At 34.0% G+C, this 23,983-nt stretch overlaps 1 protein-coding gene across 4 annotated transcripts in view; it reads right to left on the bottom strand.

The window, feature by feature from the left end:
- Positions 1-8,034: 8,034 nt before the first annotated feature.
- LOC125066799 overlaps positions 8,035-23,983 on the bottom strand; it is a 28,658-nt gene continuing 12,709 nt past the window's right edge. For 3 of the 4 annotated variants that reach the window (XM_047675076.1, XM_047675075.1, XM_047675077.1), the window contains 4 exons: positions 22,686-22,812; positions 19,231-19,376; positions 18,644-18,785; positions 8,037-8,689 (listed from right to left, as the gene is read on the bottom strand). In XM_047675076.1, the coding sequence (XP_047531032.1) occupies positions 8,473-8,689; positions 18,644-18,785; positions 19,231-19,376; positions 22,686-22,747 (567 nt within the window). In that variant the 5' untranslated portion in view covers positions 22,748-22,812 and the 3' untranslated portion in view covers positions 8,037-8,472. Of the gene's footprint in view, positions 8,690-18,643; positions 18,786-19,230; positions 19,377-22,685; positions 22,813-23,983 lie in introns of all 4 variants that reach the window. The other variant, XM_047675074.1, reaches the window with a different exon arrangement.

Here is a 23,983-nt window from a genome sequence, read left to right as displayed (position 1 = left end):
TTATGGCGACTATGCGCTACTCTCTGGCCTCAACCCTAAATAGATGGAACAATCCGCTCCGCCTATAATAGTGCGCAATCTACTTACGGTGCCTGGAACGACGTGGAGCGGCTCGGTGCGTGGTACGGCGAGCGATGGCACGGTGCTTGGTACGGCCAGGCACGTAAGAAGACACGGTCGCTGTGTGTTAGCTGAACTGCAAGTTGAAGTTACTACTTACTACAACACTTGACGTCTTAACTCTTAGTCGTCTTACGACTAACACCATAAAGTAATATTGTGCAAAGTTTTATAGATAGCTTAACATACCTATACCTACGTAGGCAGATTCATCGGCCGAAAGGTGGGTACCTCAGAAAAGACGATCCTAGAGCACAGCCTCAATTCATCTATGCAAATAAAACGCGATATTAGAGTCGCTGAAGCTGTGCTCTCTCTGATCAAGTGCAGAGCAGGGCCCTTTGGATTGTGGTAAATCTTTTAAATCCTAAGTGTAGCATAACTGTGTATTTAAAATCTATGTCTATTAAAAATTGTGTGTAAATAGAAAGTCAATGTAGATATATGAAACAAAGAATAAATAAATAAATATTAACAATAGTTTGTAGTTTGTAATAGTAATTGAAGTAAATATAACCTAAGTCTATCTAGAAATATGTATATTTTGAATAAAATATAACATTAAAAAAAATATCAGTGTGGGCCACGTCTTTCAAAAAAGACTACGTGCTCCAACTTCAGCGAAAATATGCTGATGTTTATTAAATTAGAATAAACTTAAACCGCCGCACCTAACTACAACCAAAAACTAAAAAAAAACGGGCAACTGTGAGCCTGTGAATATAGTGTAACTAAAAAAAAATGTCTACGAGTGGGATATAAAAATTTCCATTAACGTGCTTTCAAGATTAATGTTGTCGAAACTAAAATTATGAAAGAAAGAAAGAAAGATGTCTAAGAAAAGTCAGCGGCATAATGCCCTTCTTTTATAAATAACTACGAGTGACGATTATAATTATTATGATGAAAAAATTTAGCTATTTAATTTTAATTTTTCATAAATTAACAAAACATAAATACATTTATAAATATTTATAGTACGGGCGCATAGATCGGTTGGTTAATATTTTATGAACACTAACTATCTATATATTTATGTATCTGATTGATAACAAAAAATAGCATGTGATAATGTCCATATTTCTTAAGTAGATTCAGGTAGGTTTTTATAAACCTCAAATAATTTACCATTCAACAACATTTTACTCGAAAATTACCGTCGCTATAAACATATTTCATGCGCAAACTCTAATTAAATCCTTAATATAATGTGTGGGACCAAGTTTGAATTTATTAATAAGCTTTTACTTACAAGTAGACAATTTTGTTGTGATGTGGGCTGTCTATATTTATAAAAGTTTTAAAAATCTCAAAATTTACATTTGTAGAAATATAAATTGGGAAATGTGATAGAATCAATATTACCTAACATACAATGATATCTGATGTGTATACAATGTATTTGTTTTAATATTACAGGAAAATAAGATGTTAAATTTTTGTACTGTTAAGAAAGATTTAACGTGTCCTATTTCTGAAACGATATATTATACGTAATTGTGAAACTCTAAGTCGATTAATATTGAAACAAAGATTTTAAGCAGATTATGTGATTTGAACATTATGTGAATGTTGGTTTTAAATTAAAAAATAATAGTGGTGGTCCTGTGGTATAGTTTGGACCGTATCGCGTTGTTCTTTAAATTGAAACTTCACATTCATAGAAATATGAACTTTTTAACATTTTACTTATGCTTAAAAATTTTTTTTTTTCTTGGCAAAAATGACAATTTCGAGAAGATCACGTATTAATCAAATAATATTTTAGAATAATAAATAGATAAAAGTTATGACTCGTGGTCTTTTCGTCGTCAAATTGAATTATTTATGCCTACGTGAAACACGTGATACGTATCGCGGTAAATCTCAATAATTAATTACTACAGCAGTGTGCTATATTGTTGTAATTACTGCTGTAATACCTCGCTTAGTAGTTTGAAGTTATTACTTTCCTTAACAGACAGATCATTTTCCCCACCTTTTTGATCAATAGGTGTAAATTTTATTTAAAATATATTATATTTTTTAAAACGTGTTATATATGTCAAAAAATCTTATTCAGACTAAGAGTAAATATATAAAAGTGTATTCTGTTATCATGAAACACAAATGTTACTAACAGCTGTGTAGCAACAACTATTTATTGTAATCTTTTCAATGCGAATGTTACACACACACAGCGCACTTCACTTTGATCTCAATATGTGATAACTCTTAATGTGAATAATTAGCGAATTCATAAAAGCGCTTACCGAACAAATTGTGATGACTGCGTCCATGAGCTGATTGGTGGGTTACGCTAATATAAACATAAGCGAGTGTATAAGGACGCTTTACATATTTCGCAACAAAATATGTATACTCCTTCAGGTGACAATTTAAATTCTACGTCGATATCAGTTCTCAGAAATAATTATGTCGTTGCGTGGCAAAAATATTCACCAAAAGAAATTGAAATTATACAATGAAAGGCGCCGGCATCCCGTCTTTATTGTTGTCTTTGCTCTTGCTTTTTTTCGAATATTGTAATATAGCCTATTTATTACTATACGCGTTCATGAAAAGTCGATGAAACAATTATTATTAAAGTCTAAACTTAATTGAAAATACAAGCAATCAATGCGAATACATGCTCACCTAAGTCCGAAAAACACTCTAATTTTTGCTCGAGTTTTCGCCCTCCTGTCGAGGGGAGTGATCACTCATACCTACGATCGTAGATTATATTTATTTAAAAAAGCGGCAAAGTGCTAGTCGGACTCTCCCATGAAGGGTTCCGTAGCAGCAAGTAACAAGGTTTATGTTTATGAAATTAAATGTTTTTTTTTTTTATATATTATAGTTGATTGAATGAAAGGTAAATGGCGGATTTCGATTTATGACGTATTAAAAAACAACTTACTAGATCTCATTCAAACCAATTTTCTGTGGAAGTTTGCATGGTAATGTATATCATATATTATTTTTAATTTTATTATTTTCTTACTTCAGAAGTTACAGGGGGTGGGGGACACATTTTACCACTTTGAAAGTGTCTCTAGCGCAAACTATTCAGTTAAAAAAAATATTTTAGAAATCTCATTATCAGTTTTGAAGACCTATCCATAGATACACGTACGGGCACGATGAAAAAAAAAATTGAATTTCAGTTCAAGTATGCGGAACCCCAAAATTTTATTGTTTTTTTTTATTTTTGTGTGAAAATCTTAATGCGGTTACATCTTCTTAGTAAGGTTCAACAGTATAGTGATATATTAATAGTTTCGGAAAAAATGGATGCGACACACGGACGGTCAGACAGGCAACGGACGGTCAGACAGGCAGACATGACTAATCTATAAGGGTTCCGTTTTTTGCCATTTGGCTACGGAACCCTAAAAAGCCTTTGTCCTTTCTTGGGGTTCAAGCTTGCTTCATTGCAAATTTTATCAAATTCAGTACAGAGGTGTAGCCGTGAAAGCGAAACAAACAGGCAGACATTCAGACAGACTCGTATTTATAATATTAGTATAAATTAATTATTTTTATTAAATTATCTAGTATTAATTATTTTACTGATGTACAATATATTTTTCTGACTTTTGTAATAGTTATAGTGCATTAATTTAAGGGCTATGAAAGGCCATATTTAAAAAGACAAACGTTTAATATGTTAAATTATAATAATATTATTCCAGTATTCTTGGTTATACCTCGCCAGCTCATCACATTACCCTACAAATATAAACCTTATCTTTATCTTTGAGATTGTAAGCATATTTACTACATTTAAAAACAGTCACTGCAAAAGCATAGTTTAAGATATTTTTGTGACATGTCGACATAGATAATGTCACCATTTTTTTAGAAATTTCATATGAGTTTTGTTTATACGCTCATGTCTACCAACCCTTTGGAGCAGCGTAGTGGGAAAAAATCCCAAACTTAAATACTACAAACTGCTATATGATCTATATTATGTTTTTGTTGTTTAGTTAAATGTTTCGGAAGGCTGACAATGCACTTTGAAACTGTATGCATGCAAATAACATAAAATACAGTAAATCAAACAAAAAAAGCAAATTATGGCAACTCTGTGGTCAGCTGCATAATTTAGTTACCAGGCACTAGTGACCTCGGTTACTTACTACTCGGTGACTTCGACATGGAAAGCTAAGAGTTCGCTTTTACTTGGGTACTAGCATCGTTCGAGAGTAAACTAAGTTTAGAATAATAAATAATGTAGTTATTCGGATTAATAAGACAGAGTAGTCATACGGATATTGGTCATGTGATATCCAAAGTTAGATAAGTTCAGTGCTTTTTTTAATTTGGTTATTGTTACCAATTTTATTATTGCAAATAATACCTATCAGCTCAGTATCAGCCTGATCTTATCCTAACTTTATTGTTTATCTTGAAAATATTCTAAAAGAAATTATTATAGCAATAAGTTACCAAAATCACGTCTAATAAAATAAATTAGTAATATGATATTCCATTGTTTGTCCAAAGAAATCAGAATTGCGAAATGTCAAATCATGGGGGAAATGCTGCTAGCACTCCCAATCACTATTCTCAATGGAATTATTTTTGAGCAAAATTATTTAAAAACAAATGAATGTTATTGTATTCCAAAGTCACTTTAATAAATATTTATACTGCCTATTTTATATGTCTTAACATCAAAAAGGCTGGCCGGTTGGCTATATTCATTTTGAGTTTTCCTGAAGTATCAGAATCCTCGTGAATTAGTTACTTAATTAGTTACTTACCCTCCACTTCATAAATAATAGTATCCTAAGCGACACCCCGGATATAAGCTATCGTCATCCTAGCGGGTCCAGGCGGATAAGTGTCTTAAAATACACGTATACTGAAATAATTCTGTATTATATTTTCTTTTAGTAAACAAATATGTTTTAAATATGTTTTCTATATCTATACTTAGATTATATCCTAATCGTAAAGGGAAAGATGTTGGTGATTGGTAAACATATGAAGCATTTCGTATTTAAGCATGGGTAAATGGCCCATCTGATGCTATGTGGCCACAGCTTATAGACATTGGTGCTGCAATAAATATTAACCGTTCTTATATGTATTACTGTTTGACGGTAGAATATCTTCAAATCACCTCTAAAGATATTATTACTCCTCATTCTTGTATTTAATTGTTATTTTTATCTAAATCCCTATTGCATGCTTACCTATGATTAACTTATAATTTTTTTCAGTAGTTTATAAGCTTAAAACTGTCATAAATATAAATACTTACAAATGTTATAAAAAAACTGATGAAAACTGGTAAAAATAAAAACATATGAAACGTTTACTTGGTGGTAGGGCTTTGTGCAAGCCCGTCTGGGTAGGTACCACCCACTCATCAGATATTCTACCGCCAAATAACAGTACACTGTATTGTTGTGTTCCGGTTAGAAGGGTGAGTAAGCCAGTGTAATCACAGGCACAAGGGACATAACATCTTAGTTCCCAAGGTTGGTGGGCCATAGGTGATGTAAGGAATGGTTAATATTTCTTACAGCGCCTCTGTCTATGGGCGGTGGTGACCACTTGCCATCAGGTGGCCCATATGCTCGACCAATCAATATATCGCCAACCAATGCCATAAAAAAAAAGCTAATGACAATTAATTAGGATTTAACGTAATTTCGAAGATGTCTAGCGGTTGAATTCGTTTGGCTGAATGATGATGAACGATGAATAAATCTTATTAAATTATGCAACTCCAACTAAGAGAGATTCAAGTCAATGTCAAATAAGATTAATTTTATCTGTGGCTATTTGAAAACAAAGGGAGTTGGTTTGTCCTCTGAACAATAATATAGACTAGGTAGTACTACGTTAAGAAAATTTCATTCAATTTATTGAAGTTAGTTAAATTTATTGAAGCCTCATACTCAAAACAACAATGCATGATTCCAATGTGATTGTGAACGATGTCATTTGATCTAGTAAAAGAAATTGAACAATTTTTTTAAAAAATTGTTCAATTGTATTGTATGTTGTTATATTGTATCTAATTCATATTAATGTACAATGCAGAACTCTAGTATTACTAGAAGTAAATACTTAGTAGTTGAATTAATGAACATTCAAAATGTTATCCTGCCAAGTACGTCAATAAAATCAATACAATTCGCGGGACGTCATGAAAATTAGTGTAAATTGATATACTCTATACAATTATATAACTAAAATAAATTCTCGGTATTACGACTGCGCTGTTAAATTAGTTCTGTTCGGTCTATCTTGTGTCACTTCTAGAAACCTACGTCACAATATATTCACAACAATATTATGTTAATTTTCTATAATATAGATGTACAAAACGCAGACCAGATAATTTAGATACAATTCATAAAAATAATATTTAAACATGCGAAGCAAGCTTAATTGACAACATCAAAATCTCGGATATAAGTAAATAAGGTAATTATAATACATATTGTTAAATCTGTATAGACTTCTAGTTGGTTTTTCCTCGGTAGATTCTACTTTTCAAATTGGTATTATATTTAATTAATTATAACTGTGTAACGATTTAAAAGTGTTTCTAAGAGATTATTCAAATTAAGAATTTATTTATTTTCGTTTCTCATAAAAGATATAAAATTGAATTGTAAAATAGTAATTTAAGGATGATTTGTATAGATCTTCGTTTAATTGCTGGTCAAATATATATATTGCAAGCAAAACAAATACATATACTAGCCGAAATTCGTTTACATAACATTTCATCGGCTACAATTAAGTTGCAATTTTAATGAATTGTGTCGGACGGTCACGTCAATTAATACGTGAATGAAACGCTCACATTTTTGATACAATCATCGCCGTTAACTTCAATTTAATTTTTTTTATGAATATCATGTGAAATAAATATAAAATAAAACTTAAACAAAACATACTATTCGAGAATTCCTAGGAGTTGGTCGTCGCCGTTTTCTTCACCGAAGATTTCCGACCAAATTTTTGAGGAATTATCTAAAATCTTTTTTATTAATATCATATATTTATTATAAATGTATTGTTTATTCGGATATTTAATATATTGGAATATTTAAATTGAAAAATGCTCATATTTTATAATTGTAAATGGAAAGGTCTAATTATTTTATTTCGTCGGATTTTTTATATTTCATTATTTTACTTTTCACTTATATAATATTTGAATATCACAGTATATTTATGGTATTTTCAGTTTTTTTTTTTTATAAATACCTAACTTGTTTACAAGAGCTCATTATGCAACATATTTGCCTATGTGACACTTATATAATATTTGAATATCACAGTATATTTATGGTATTTTCAGTTTTTTTTTTTTATAAATACCTAACTTGTTTACAAGAGCTCATTATGCAACATATTTGCCTATGTGACATATTCCATCGTAATAAATTCTATACGATATTATTATTTAGTTTGGTACATTATGAAAATGTCGCTTGTTTATCCAGCAACTGCGTGGGAGCGTAAGCAATAAGCTCCAAACCATTTAATCAAAGGGACCAGCAGCAGGACGTTTAAAGCTAATTACTTTATACTATAGCAAAATATAAAGTTCGTTTGTAAACTTAATGGGATTTAGTATTGGATAAGCTATCTCCAATTTAGAAACAAAATAACATTACTATACAAATCGTTTATTAATCTCATTATTATAAGATCAATTGATAGTTTGGTTCAGTATTCTATTTACACAAGTTATTTTTAATTCTATATCTAGCAATGTTTCATTTGGTTTTAGATAATTATACTAAAGTTCAAATATTATTATTTAGAATATAAACAAAATTAAACAAATAATTACAAAATATGATTTGAATTTGTTTTATTATTTAAATAATATTTTTTGATAAGTTAAAAAAGAAAGACACCTTTGAAATTTAATGAATAAAATATAAAAAGCAATTTCGATTTTTTTACTTTGAAGTTGATTTAACTTATATTTCCTTCTTGATTATATTTAAAAAATTATAATTTAACTTTCTAATTTATTTATATACAGTTGGCTTATATACAGATGATTAGTGAAATGAACAAAATCTAAGCATGTTACAAGCAATGTACATCGATATTCAATACTCACTCATTCTATAAGTTCACAAACACAAGCTTGACAAAGTGACAGTATCTGAAGCTACTCATAAAACTTTTTTCTATTATGATATTACTTTTGTTTTACAGTCATCGGGGTAAATTAATGACGTAGTTGAAATTTGATTTTGATTGAACTATTACAAAGATCTACAGCAGCATCATCAGCATTATAAGACACGCTATAAGAACATATCCTAGGAACCAACATTTATTACTTATATCTATTAAATGAATTAAACTATTGTTTTAAAGTCTTGGGGGGTAAAGTAATGCACCAGATAGTGCAGTGAGAATCGGAGTCACGATTTGTGGCAGTGATGCAGCGCAGTGCGCGCGGGGCTGAGCGCTGCAAGCGGCTACGTCTTGCGCGAGCACCCAAGCCATCCGACGCAGAAGGTTTCCGGCTTGGGCTGAACAAGCTCGTCCAGCCATTGCCACGCATGCAACGAATGCGTCACGGGCACTATAATAAAACAAACCATATTTTATAATCCAGTAATTAGAATTAATAAATAGTACGTCTATAAGGATTTTTCAACATCACCAAAACTTAGTTTGTGGTAGGGCTTTATGCGACCCATTTGTGTAGGTTCCACCCATTTATCAGAATACCGCCAAACAGCAATACTTAGAATTGTTGTGTTTCTGTTTCTAGGGTGATTGAATGTCAGTAATGTTTAATATTTCTTACGGCGCCATTGTCTATGGTCGGTGGTGACCACTGATATGGTTGTGGTGAGATGGATATGGTTAAAAGTTTACTTGCAAGTATCACGTCAGCACACAGACTGATTAAGTTAAATAAGTACTTGTAATACAGCAAGTAAATGTCACATGTAGACAGAGAACCAGCGTTGATGTATAATCCTTAACACACCACAGCGCCACATTACCTAGCATTAAATAATAATTAGTATTACCTTTAATATTATTATTTTCTTGCCTAGTAAAAGTAATAATTTTTTATGATATTTTTATATCCCATAAATTGTTTGATTTTACATTATAGATACGTCGTTTTATATATTTAAATCGTAGTTTGATGTCAAAGACATTTTATTTAATTTCAAATACGAATAGTTAAATCTACTACGGTAAATCTGATACAGAAAATTAATTATTATCGATTCATATCGTGCATCGGATAAAATACTATTTGCTAATAAAAATCCATGAAAATATATTTCTGATTGGCCTACTTGCTTTTTAAAAATGTATGTTATGCTAAGAAATACATTTCAAGCGCGTGAGAAGATTTTTTATATTGATATAAAAGGCTTTGTAAGGCATATTTCAATGCATTTTTTTATTATTTGCAACGTATATACGCTTTTACATACATGATAAATAAATATAAATCAGTACCAGTAAAGCCCTAGCAATAGACGGGGATATTGGAAAGAGGACGTAAACAAAAAAATTGAAATTTCAAAAGCAGCCTTCTCTATTCAGTACGAAATAACATTCAAACTTTCAATGTAAATCCCCCAGATATATCGCAAAATAAAGTATTTATTCCATATTTTGATGTGTGTTAACTCTACAGGGGGCTATATGCAATTTCGTCTCTGTAGGAGTACCTACTACCTACTCATGACATGTTCAACCGCCAAATAGCAATACGCATTGGAGATATAAGGAATGGAGACCACTTATCGTTTTTGAATCAAAATATCAAAGTGAACAATATATCAATACAAAACATTGTTTCTTATAAAAAATAGAATTCAATGAATCAATATGAAATTCCACATTAAAATAATTAGTATAATAAGTAAAATAAGTAACATACCATTTAAAGAAATATAAATTTCAAATCAAAATCTTTTTTCAATTAGTTCAATATAGCATTTTTTTTCATTCTGGTTTTTATTTGTGCCAAGAGGGCACAGATTATTTCGCCCATGTCACGTGCGATCGAGAAGACACGATGGATATTGATCGGTACGGTCGTTCAATATAACATTATGCTTACATATTGATTGTCAAATTATAAACTACCAGCTCTTCGGAAAAGATAATAATACCCTCACCTGTTTGATATTTTTTAATAATATATTCAAAGAAATAGCCAGGAGGCGATTGTGTTGTGCTATAAGGTATGATATGATGTGGGTTCATGGTTATTTATATGATATATGAAATGTATACACTATTCTAATGAGAATAGGAAAGAACCAAAACAAACCGTACTTTTCAATTATATAACAAGTGTTTTGTTGATAAGTCCGCTATATGATTTACTACAAACAGTTCTTGATTAATATATCTTCATTTTTAATACAACAATATTTCACTTAACTACGTAAAACCACTTTAATTTTACTTCCAAACTAACGAAATCAGTTTTGCCGACATTCAAAACGCCATTTTTCGATGAACGGACTATTAAAATGGAGGCCTTATTAAGGATGTTCGGTAAACGAATGCATAATGAATAAATTTATACAGATAAAAAATATATTATTTTAGTTCTAAGCTTACATTTCAGTTTTTTTTTTTAATATATATTTATTTAATTGGTTATATATAGTATGGAATATAAAATATTTGTGAAAAAATGTAGAAAGTTACATAATGTTCGATAAAAATATTATTTTATATAGTAAGGTATAAACAAAAAATTGAAAAGAATTAATTAATTTTAAAGAAATAAAAAAATCTCAAAATACAGTATATCAGTTGTATGCAAAGCAAAACTTAATTTATAGTTTTGAAAATAATACAAGAGTAAGATATTATTCGGAATTATCAAAAGTTTTTTTCTTACGACCTGGCTTTGTTTAAGCGAACTGTAATTGTAACCGTATAGTATTTACTACCTTTTGCTTTCGCCTAGTGACTTTTGATTTGCCTTCAACACGGACTACGCTGATTGAACATTACTTTTTCAGTTTAAAGATTAAGATAAGATGTTATTTTTAATGACATTTTTTTTTTAATTCTAAGAAATTTATTTTAAGGTCATAGTCATTTTAGATATATGATAAAGTAAGAGTTTTCTTTGAAATATATTTAAAATTTTATTTATTCAAAACCTTAATATTATACAATACGTCATATGTCTTGAAAATGCCACTTTATTATTGAAACATACCATGTTTCTTTTTATTAATGAGGGAAATTGTGAGTGTTTTTGTGGCTTATCACTGAAAATAACTACCTCTTTATTAGTTAATAAGGCTATTTGCGAATTACAACGATTCAAATCAAAACTAACTAATAACGACCTTATTTTTATTTAAGGGGACTACATGAGCTAAATGCAAGTTTTATAATGCAAAAAAGTATATGATCCAATGCAGTAAACCAAATGAAAAAAATATATGATAATCTTCAGGATACATGCTAAGTATTTGTTATTTTGAAAACATGATGTAATTAATTTGGTACGATAGAAAAAAATCACAAAGTTACCTCTAAAAAGATCTTTTAATCAATAATAACTATACTTATATACGTTCCATAATTCTGGTTTTTTGTCAGATTATTTTACAAGCAATATACTATTTAACCTGGGTGTCACTTTTTTAATAAAATCAATAGATTTTTTTTAAATCCGATATTCTTATTTTCGAGCAAAATGCGTACGCATGTGTGCGTAAACGCCGTGTACAGACAATGCCGGCCGAGGCCTGATGCTATATAGACGTGTCGATCTTTTCGACGCATCATTCATTACGTTACGAGATATTTTTTTGTAATTTTAATTGTAAATTCATTGTTTCATGTTTTCTTATAATAATTTGATTCTTTCTTGTAAATAAATATATTAAGTTAAAATAGTGTAGTAGTAATTAGGCATTTGTTTTTTTATTATATTATTTGTTATAAATTTTAATTGTGTAAATATGGGAAATAAAGTGAAACGCGTGAGGAAAACTAAAAAACGTTTATATAAATCAAGCGCCGAACATACATATGAACGATATTAAAAGGTAAGAGTATTTAATTAGTAAACATATTTTTTTTTTTATAAATTATGAATATTTTAAACATCTATTAGAAAAATGTGCAATCAGTTCGCATATAATCAGATTTTTCGAGCCATTTTTAATAATTACGATAGAGTATTTGGTCAAAGGAAGGAAAACATCAATTGACTTTCATTGGGATCAAGTGACTACATTCGATCCCCATGAACTCGAAGCATTTTTTTTTCATTATAACTACTATGACATATTATTATACATATTTTTTAAATACATAATTTTATAATTAATAAAAATGTAATTACTAACATATATTTATTTTTTACAGAATAAATAAAGTCGAAAACAATAACACGGAAGCTATTTATATTGCGTAAGAGTTTAATTTTATCGATTGTTTATAATAAGAATTAAAGTTATGTATGAACTAATTTTAATAATAATAAAAAAAAGTAAAGTCTTAACAAAAAAAATGTAATTGTTCTGAACCAGAGAACTAGAATATATAGAAGTGTCATTTGTACATATTTCATAAATTTAAATTTTTTTGTAACGTCCGCCATATTGGATTGAATATAGCAGCAATTCATGAATCGTGCATTGTCATCGAGATTAAATATGTGTGCCAACTTTCAGCTGAAAGTGGGTGTAATATTTATTCCAAGATTCCAGGACATATGTAATAACATTAATACATACAAGTGAAATTAAATAAAAAAATAAAAAAAAAAAAATAACACTAAATGTTTTTTTTTTTGTAGTACTAAATATAAATAAAAATATTTTAAGTAATTAAATCAGTTTTATTTTTTAATCATTTTCGAATAACAGTCAAAAGCAATACAAATAATTCTAATATCCTATTTATTTTTATGAGATTTATGATTAAACCTATTATGATTAACCTTTCATTCATCAATGATTCAACCAAATCGAATTGACAACATTTTTTTCTAGTAAATATTTAGATTTTTTTTTTTTAAATTGAATATATATTTTTTCTTTATGAACCAATTTTAATAAAACGAACAAATACTACGCTATATGTTACCCCACGGTCACTACACTACAGATTTCGAACACTTACGATTTTATTATATAAATAGATCATTAAACTTTCATAAAATGTAAAAAATTGGTATGTTTCAATATTTAGTATAAGAACTAATTGTGGTATAATAATATAAATAATAGAAAAAAAAGGTTAAAACTAACTGTCTATTTTATTGTATACAAAATATAAATAAAAATATTGTAAGTTTAATTGAATCAGTTTTATTTTATAATCATTTGTTAACTAACATCGAAAGAAATAAAAATAATTCTGTTGTCCTATCTATTTTTTATGAGATTTATGATTGATCTTACGTCGCTCGGTTTGGCGCCATCTATTAGAATATTTGGGCGTAATCTCGTTACCTCGCTTAACCCTTAGTACACGGGCTTGCCGTTTTTGTCGATTTTGTAAGTGTGTGCGTGCGATTCTCAAGGGCACGTAGCTCTTGTAGTCCTCTTAAGACTAAAAATACTGCTACCTAAAAATTTGAATATGTGCCTTACCTGCAATTTATATAAAATTTATTTAAAATATAACATTAATTTACGCAAAACCAATAAAATATGTCGTTCCTTAGCATTCATTACCCATTCACTCAATTATTTTCTCCTCACTATTGAAATAAAATGTCATGTCAATTCAAGGACAAAGTTGATTACTTACATTCTTTCCTATTCCCATTGAATTAGAGTATACATATAACCATGAACCCACTAATTGCGTAATAACATTTTCCGCACAAACGTTTCTTTAATCTTTGTTATTTGGTAACAAAAGCATTTTTAAATCTTTCTAAGATCCTATTGAAAGATCGTATGCATTTCTCTACAGAGAGTAATTAGTTTGTGTTAGTTAGTTATATATATATATATATATATATATATATATATATATATATATATATATATATATATATATATTATCTTGATAAATATGCAAATTAACAAATATATAAAAGTTCTATTATATTTAATGGAAAATTTCTTCATCAATGTAATTAAACAAATGTTACCGAGATATAACGAGGTTAAACTTAAGTAACAACAGGTAAAGTCACTACCAACTGTTAATATTGGCGCTGTAAGATATATTAACCATTCCTTTCCGCTAATGTACAGCCAACCTTGGGAACTATGATGTTTTACTGATTTACTCACCCTTTAAACCGAAACACAATAATCCAAAGTATTGCTATTCGACGAGCGAAAATCTGATAAATGAGTAGTAACTAGCCAGAAATGCTTACACGAAGCCCCACTAAAAATATAGGCAAAATTGAATACTCCGTTCACTTTTTTTTTCTTATGATTCGGTAACATATATATTTAAAAGCTGCTTGTCATGACATTTTAAAGTTTTCAAATGTTACATCGTTAAAAGTTAAACAATAAGCGTATTGCAACAGAACATTTGTCTAACATTGAATTTCAAATAAGTTCAAATAACAAAATAATTTTGCGCGAAACGATTTCAGAATCAAAGTAATTCCAATATAACGTAAAACATTTTTGCGTTACATTTTCAATTACGGCAGCGTTTTGACTTACTCGATGTTTTCTAATTAAAATATAAATTTTACATTAAACTGCTATACAAATGTGCTTAATCACTTTTTCAACACTGGCATTAATCAATTTTGAGAAACAAAATCAAATATGACACTATAGTCATTATTGTATATTATGCTGCAATAAACGTTACACATTTATTTAATTTCAAGGGTTTATCAACATTATGGGATGTAAGGGGGCGCAAACTACACCTTGGCGCTCCAAGCCAACCTCACCTGCCCGTGGTGCATCCTGCCGATCAGCAAACGAGGCTCTGGCGACCGACTGATGGCGGTATAACCATCAAAAATAGGCGTAGCCAAATACCACAGGCCGGTAACGGGCAGCAGCGTCACCGGTGCAAGAGGTTGCGTCCTGCGATCGCCAACCCGCCTGCCCAGCGTGGCGATTATGGGCAATACCCCTAAATGGTGAAAACAGGTAAGCCACGGCCCCCAGTTCCCGGCGGTCCCGCTATTCCTCGTCATGGTGGCGACGGTGGTAACGGCGGGATGGGGGGTGCTAAGAATCACCGGGCTACGGGAGGCCACCACAACCGACTGACCCTGGCGACGTACAACGGACGCACGCTACGGCTTGACTCGCATCTAGCGCAACTCGAGGTGGAACTTGGGAAAATTAGGTGGCACATATTAGGGCTATGTGAAGTCCGTAGAGAGGGAGAGGACACCGTAACCCTCGAATCAGGCCACCTAATGTACTTCCGAGAGGGAGACCAACAATCCCAAGGAGGCGTTGGGTTTCTGGTTAATAAGTCCCTAGTTGACAACGTTGTGGAAATCTCCAGTGTGTCGAACAGGGTAGCGTACCTAATTGTAAAGCTCACCGATAGGTACAGCCTCAAGGTGGTGCAAGCGTACGCACCGACCTCGACACACTCGGACGATGAAGTGGAGGAAATGTTCGATGATATATCGAGGGCCCTCCACTGCACCACAAAAAACCCACTACAACGTTGTTATGGGGGACTTCAACGCTAAAGTGGGAGTACAGAATTGTAGCGAATCGGTAGTAGGACCCTATGGATTTGGAAGCAGAAATCATAGGGGGCAAATGCTTGTCAACTTCCTCGAACGAGAGGGGCTCTTCTTGATGAACTCCTTCTTCAAGAAGCAGCCCCAAAGGAAGTGGACGTGGCAAAGCCCCGACACTATGACCAAAAATGAGATCGATTTCATCATGACGGACAAAAGGCACATATTTAGAGACGTCTCAGTGATCAACAGGTTTAATACCGGTAGTGATCACCGACTTGTCCGAGGCTCTCTGAATATCAATTTTAAGGCCGAGCGCGTCCGTCTGATGAAGTCTACACTCCGACCATCCCTGCTCCAAACCATTACGGGATCTGAAACGTTCCAGTCAAACCTGGAGAACCGATTCGCTGCCGTGAAAACCACAACAGACGTAAACCAGAACCTCAAAAATGTAGTGAGAATTCTCAGGGAAGAAGGCACGAGATTTTGTAGCATGCAGCGTAAGGGCAGAAAGTCCAAACTTTCGGAAGAGACTTTAGGGCTAATGAAGAAACGACGTGAAAACCCACCGGTCACTTCGTCCGAGAAACGGCAACTAAACCAAGAGATTAGCAAGCGCGTACGACACGACCTCCGGTGCTCCAATACTCTTACGATTGAAAGAGCCATCGAGCAGAATCGGGGGTCTAAGGTGTTCGTACAATCTCTTGGAAGAAGCCACCTGACGAAGTTGACAACAGCAAGTGGAGAAGTCGTTTCTTCCAAGCCGGCAGTTCTTTCGGAAGTAGAGGACTTCTACGGCCGGTTATACGCAACGCATGCATCTCGACCTGATCCCGAAAATGAGGATCCTAGAGCTACATTAACACGCCATTTCACCGAAGACCTGCCTGAAGTCAGTATTGGCGAAATCGAGATTGCTCTTAAACAGCTTAAAAATGGAAAAGCCCCTGGAGAGGACGGCGTTACAACAGAGCTATTGAAAGCAGGAGGTAAACCCGTACTGAGGGAGCTCCAGAAGCTGTATAACTCTGTCCTCTTCGAAGGGAGAACTCCGGAGGCGTGGAGTAGGAGTGTGGTCGTCCTGTTCTTCAAAAAGGGAGACAAGACCCTGCTGAAGAACTATCGACCCATATCCCTAATGAGCCACATCTATAAGCTGTTTTCAAGAGTGATCACGAACCGTCTTGCACGAAGATTCGACGAATTCCAACCCCCGGAACAGGCCGGATTTCGGAGCGGATACGGCACCATAGACCACATCCATACAGTGCGGCAGATTATACAGAAGTCCCATGAGTATAATCGGCCCCTGTGTCTTGCATTCGTGGACTATGAGAAGGCCTTTGACTCGGTTGAAATCTGGGCTGTTCTGGAGTCCCTGCAGCGTTGCCAAGTTGATTGGCGATACATCCAAGTGATGAGATGTCTCTACAAGGCCGCCACCATGTCCGTCCAAGTACAGAGTCGGCAAACGAATCCCATACCATTGCATCGAGGAGTGAGACAAGGGGACGTTATTTCCCCCAAATTGTTCACTAATGCAATGGAGGACATGTTCAAGACGCTGAACTGGAAAGGGCGTGGCATCAACATCAATGGCGAGTACATCTCTCACTTGAGATTCGCAGACGACATCGTAATCATGGCAGAAACGCTGCAGGACCTACAACAGATGCTGAATGAGCTGGCTGATTCTTCTATGCGCATCGGCCTACGGATGAACTTGGATAAAACCAAGGTCATGTTCAATGAACATGTTCTACCGGAACCGATTGCGATACACGGTAGCGTCCTCGAAGTTGTTCAAAAATATGTCTACCTCGGGCAGACATTGCAATTAGGTAGAAACAACTTTGAGGATGAGTTGAATAGAAGAATTCAGCTAGGTTGGGCAGCATTTGGGAAGTTACGACGAATCTTCACATCGTCGATCCCACAGTGCCTTAAGACGAAAGTCTTCAACCAGTGCGTCCTACCCGTCATGACATACGGAGCCGAAACGTGGACACTCACGACAAAGCTGGTCCACCGGGTTAAAGTCGCTCAGCGTGCTATGGAAAGGGCTATGCTTGGAGTATCTCTGAGGGATCGCATCAGAAATGAGGTGATCCGTCAGAGAACCAAGGTCATCGACATAGCCCACCGGATTAGTAAGCTGAAGTGGCAGTGGGCTGGCCATATTTGTCGTAAAACCGATAACCGTTGGGGAAAACGTGTTCTAGAGTGGAGACCGCGTCTCGGCAAACGTAGTGTAGGACGTCCTCAGGCACGGTGGAGTGACGATTTGCGCAAGACGGCTGGCAGGAGCTGGATGCGAGTTGCCGAAGAAAGATCACAGTGGCGTGCATTTGGGGAGGCCTATGTCCAGCAGTGGACGAATGCGGGCTGATGTGTGTGTGTGTGTGTGTGTGTGTGTGTTTATCAACAGTTGTTACAAACTATATACTATGTTGATTCGAACATATCGCACATTTTTTACAGATAAACACGACTTACAATTATACTATGTAAATTATAATTATTAAAAAATAAAAAATATTCATGTTATTTAAATAATAAAATACAAATATAGTCTATAAATTTAACAAATATATAATCCAATTTAATTATGACAACGTCTCCATAATTTTGCGAAAAGAACAAATAAATTTGAGAAGACGTCAGATTTCACTACTCTTGTTAAATAGGTTCCATAGACGTGGAGTCAGATAAATGATTTTCAGTAAAAAGATTTATCCGCTTAGAGCAGTGTAGAAGTTAAAAGTTTTTATAATTTAAATTGATTACATATTATTTTAGTTATTATTAACCATATAGGATCACTTTCGACGCAAAAGAAGGTTCTGAATGTAATTCTACAAGTATTTGTGGAGTTACCAGCATAGTTCGGTGTTCTTGTTGAAGTAGACTAAGTGGTGAGAGCGCTCAGAGATGTCGCGGACGGCGAGCTGCAGTTCATCAACGCATCGTGACCAGTCTGGTGATACTAACGCCCAACATGTTGGCTCCTTTAGAAAATCTGTACAGAAAATTTCAAATAAATGTCCGTAGCACAGGCGCAGGGGACATGGTTTCTTAATTCCCAAGGTTGTTGGCAATGGCGTCCAATGATATTTATAACATGTAAACTCACTAACATGATGTGGATCATCGTGGTGGTATATGCTTCATATATTCTTCTCAAAAGGAGAAAACGCCTTTGACCATCAGTGGGACTTGTACGGATTTGTTTTTTTTTAAATAAATTATAAGTAAGATTAGCAAATGGGCCACGTAATGGTAATGATATGTGTTGGTAAGAAATATTAAACATTCCTTACATTGCCAACGCACCATCAACCTTGGGAACTAAGATGTTATGTCCATTGTGCCGGTAGTGTTTGGCGGAAGAATATCTAGAGTGGCTGGTACCAACGCAGATGATTTGCACGAAACCACCATGGCATAACTTTATAAAATCTTACCTCTCCGTAGCGCTGTTTCATTGGTACATAAGAATCGCATTAGTGCTCGCGCGCCGCCAATTTGTTGCTGTACCAATTTTTGGCCGTCAGTTGGCAGACACCGCTTGATCCATGCATCCATACACGCCATTCCCGTCTGATATGCCCTAAGATATTATAAAACACAATGCAGTTATGATTTTTATTTTTTATATATTATACTAATTGTCCTGCAGCATTGCTCGCGTTTTATCGTCGTCATCAGTTGCTAGGCAAAAAGAAAACATAAATAGTCTGTTTGTACATATTCGCTATATACATATAGAGTGAATTAAAATATGTCAAGAATAAAAGTTTGTCAGCTTATTATGACAGATTGTCATCCTACCTCGGACCGTCCTTTTCAATGTTTTTGCTGGTTGATCTCCTCCTACTATTCGGTGGTAAGCGTTTGGGGTGTAAATGGGTCCGATAAAAATAAATGACTGATATAGTCATTTGAAAATAATACATTGACATAATTCACATTACCTTCGTAAATAGCTTAAAAAAACTTGTAACCTAAAACTGTCTAATTAAGGTAAGCCTAGGTTTCGACCCAAGACTACTAAAAAATTGTCAGTTTATCGCAATCGAATCGGAACGTAATCGTTGCCGTTCAGCCGTTTACCTATTCTTTGTAGAATACGCAACGATCTAATTACGGTTCGGTCGAAGTTGGATCGTTATATAATCAGGATATCGTATTCGATATCAATAAATATAATTGGTCTTCAGTTACTATAACGCAGGCGTTAATTTTATGTCCCGAAATAGAATCTGGAACGTATCATTACGGTAATGAGTTAGTAGAATTGAACCTTAGTCTAGTTATCTAAATTTCAAATATCATTATGGTAATGGTTGATTCATTGAATTTACTCAATTTATTTAATTGTAATATTTAGTAGCGAAATAATTAACATTTCAACGTGAACTGCACCACGAAGTTCTAATTACTTTTATTCAATTGATTTGAGCAAACTTTAACTATCATAATCATTTCTAAAGATATCAAATAAAAAACCGCTTTTCCGGAATGTATCGTAAAACTTTTATGTAATAATCGTCCTTTGAAACAGCGTTCATTTCTTTGCGTCATATACGAGTTCTCGTGAGTGATTAAATTCAACCTGCACATTTTTTTTTTATTTTATTCAACTAATTTTAACCATAATTTTATATTTAATTCATTCAATTGTTCGCCTGATAGAAAGTGACTACCACTGCCCATGGACATCTGCAACACCGGGGCGCTTGCAAAATCGTGGCTGGCCTTTAAGGAAGGAATACGCTCTTTTCTTGAAGGTTCCCTAGTCGTATTGGTTTGGAAAAACCACCGGTGAAAGCTGGTCCCACAGAGTGGTTGTGCGAGGCAAAAAATGTCTTAAAATCGAGCTTTTGTGGATTTTCGGACATCTAGGTGGTGCGGGTGTTATTTGGAATTTTGACGAGATGTCCGAAGGTGAAATTCAGCAGCCGGGATTAATCCGCACAATTCCTCGGAACATTCCCCGTGATAAATTTTGTAGAAGATGCAGAGCGATCAAACATTTCTACGCATAGCCAAGGATCAAGCAGATCGGAAAGGGCTTGACCGTCGATAATTCGAGCCGCTCTACGTTGGATACGGTCAAATGGAAGGAGCTGGTACTGGGGAGCACCCGCCCAGAGGTGAGAGCAGTATTCCCGTGAGGCCGAATTTGTGCCTTGTATAGTCTTAGACGATGGGCCGACGTGAAATACTGTCTTGCCTTGCTGAACACACCGAGCTTTTTTGATGCCAATTTGGCTTTGCCTTCCAATTGACCGCGGAACTGAACGATGCTCGAAACATCGACGCCAAGTATTCCGATACTAGCTGTGGCGCCTAACGGAATGTTCTCGAATCATGGAGATACGACAAATGGTGTTTTTTAGCAGTTAACGCGCAAACTTGCGTCTCTTTGGGGTTGAAATGGACTAGGTTTAGCCGACCCCAGTTCGAGACTTTGCTTAACGAAGACTCGATTCCAGATGCAAGTTTGTTCCGGTTTTATTCGACGTTTTCCCAAAAAATATTAGCACCTCATACACCGGCCGGTGTATGAGGTGTCTACGGTGCTGTCGTCTGCATAGCAGCGAAAGTTACTGATTTGCAACAAGTCCTTGATATGCAGAAGAAACAGAGTGGGTGATAGAACGCAGCCTTGTGGAACACCAGCATTGACGAATTTTTGGTCGGAGCATGCACCGTCGATAACGACCTTGATGCTCCGATCTGCCAAAAAGCTGCCAATTGCATAATTTCCCGGGAAGCCCATAGGAAGGAAGCTTCGAAAGAAGCACTTTGTGTCAAACGCGATCGAAGGCCTTCGTTATGTTCAGACTGGCTGCTAATGCCTCACCCTTGCTCTCAACTGCTTCCACCCATCTATGAGTAAGGTAAACTAGAAGATCACCGGCTGAGCAACCCCGACGGAAACCGTACTGGCGGCTAGTAATCTAGTCAGCTGGTACTTCTCTAGGTACCGCAAGAGCTGGCAGTTTATAATGGACTCCATTACCATTGAAAACAAGGAGGTGATGGCTATATATAAGTCGAGTTCTATGCCCAAAGGTTGTCTGAAAGTGATCGCTTTCTATCGACAAGACCGCTTTTGTACATCTTCTCTTGCTTGTATTTACAATTGTTATTTGATTTGATATATAAGACTAATATTAGGTATATATAAATATAAAATATGCATCTTTGTATAATTGAAAAAAAAGCAGTTCTCCGGTTCCTTTTTCTCCTCTGAACAAATATTTTCTTCTTTTTTTGTTTGATAGCTATTCACAAGCTTCAGCTATCAATAAAGGAAACTTGGAAATTAAAGAAAAATAATCGTAAAATGCAAATTCCCACATTAAACTTTTCTCAAAATTACAGTAACAGTTATAGCTCAATGTCGAACCCCGGGCGAATAATAAATGTAGAACATTAAAGCAACACAAGATTAATAATAACGACTAGACTTATTGCAGCTTTACGATGAGAAGTGAGTGAACCAATTAAATTACGAGCACATAAGCCATAACACCTTAGATATCTATTTATACTTGTATATAACAGTAAAATATGCCTACAGTTTTGTTAGTGAAACAAAATATATGAAAATTGAATTTTGAGACAATACGCCAATTCTTCTCAAAGGAGGAAGCCTTAGCCCAGCAGTGGAACATATATGTTGCTTTATTTTGTGTAATTTAATATTTCCAGAAAATAATTTATGTTACAGTAAAGTTTTTAAGTTACAAACGCCACCTTTCAGATTCTTATATTCAATAATATTACCCGCTTCGAAATTATCATTCATTTGTCACCAACTTATCACTTGTCAGGCTTACTCTGCTAGAAAGCACATGACATATTTATAGTAGAATCTATAAAAAAAAGGTTTTAAATATATTCTCACTGGCAATGAGCATCTAATTCTTCTCTTGTGCGAGGCAAGCCCACCGGCGTCCGCGGTGTCATGTCTACGCAGGTCTTCAACTCGCTCGGATCGCAGCTGTCTTCATTTACTTGTGCTCCGCCACCATCTGTAACAAAATAATAGTTAATACTGCAATAGACATGGTAAGCTCTGCTGAACCAGCAGCTGTTAATAGACAAAACAGTGACATCATTTCGTTTATGAAACGGTCAGAATTTGTATTTAAAATAAAAAGTATAGTAGTAACAGCCTGCAATAGGTCCTCATTTATTTACATTATTTCATAATGAGACTCCTCCCCTCCCATCACGCTGCTCTAATGCCCGTTGGTGAGTGGTAGAATTTCAGCCAATTTGTACAAGTTTCGTTACGGGTTTGAGATAAATTATAAACACTAATGAAGTACATGAAAATGCAATGGTTCGATCAAGTGCGGAGTTCACGAGCTCAAGGCACTGAACTATCTCCCCTTATTTATCACTAGTGGGTAATGAGTCGCTCGCGAAACTTCGTGTTTATTCAACAGATTTTTAGGAATTTAGAAACCTATGACAGGTTTTGTTTTGATTTTATTTAGCTGACAACGTCTGTTCGCACGTTTTATGTTTATTTTTTTATGCAGTCATAGCGCCGCTCTCTACCCGGCTAGTAACTGCTCTCTAAAAATAATTATTTGTTAAATCGTAACAATTTAATAAATTGCAATCAATAATCCTCCTTATTTTTTGCACATCTACGGCTGGAAATGTTCAAAATAAGACCATAACCGATCGTCTACGTGCAGCTATCGCCCCAAAAACACTGGGACATACATTACATTTATCCAGAAATAATTGTTCAAAACCTCGATATTTAAGACTTTTATAGCTATTTTGCTAATTATACATAGTATTTTTTAATGGAGGCCCATGCGCTATTGCAATGCGTCTTTCACATATTTGTAAACAACCATCCAATATTTATATGTGTGTATATGTGCAACTAATACCGAGACTCAAGTGCGTATAACAAACATCGTTAGATAAGTGGCGCGCGCGTCGAATACAATCATGATTACATTACAGTACAGTACATTGTATTTACCAATAATTTAAAAAAAATTACTTTATGCAATACACGCTGTGCCGTATTTACTTTTAAAATATAATCAGCAATAATTATAAAGCCTACAAGATCTTGTTCAGATTCCTAAAAATAATTAGTATTTAATAATCTGTATGTATGTTAAAATATTACAACTACCTGTCCGTCTGTATTTTAATAATAATAATATTAAT

The sequence above is a fragment of the Vanessa atalanta genome, chromosome 10 (assembly GCF_905147765.1).
Source record: "Vanessa atalanta chromosome 10, ilVanAtal1.2, whole genome shotgun sequence".
In the NCBI taxonomy this organism is placed as follows: domain Eukaryota; kingdom Metazoa; phylum Arthropoda; class Insecta; order Lepidoptera; family Nymphalidae; genus Vanessa; species Vanessa atalanta.
The sequence above is the reverse complement of the archived record's forward strand: the minus strand, read 5'-3'. Positions and strand labels throughout refer to the sequence as shown.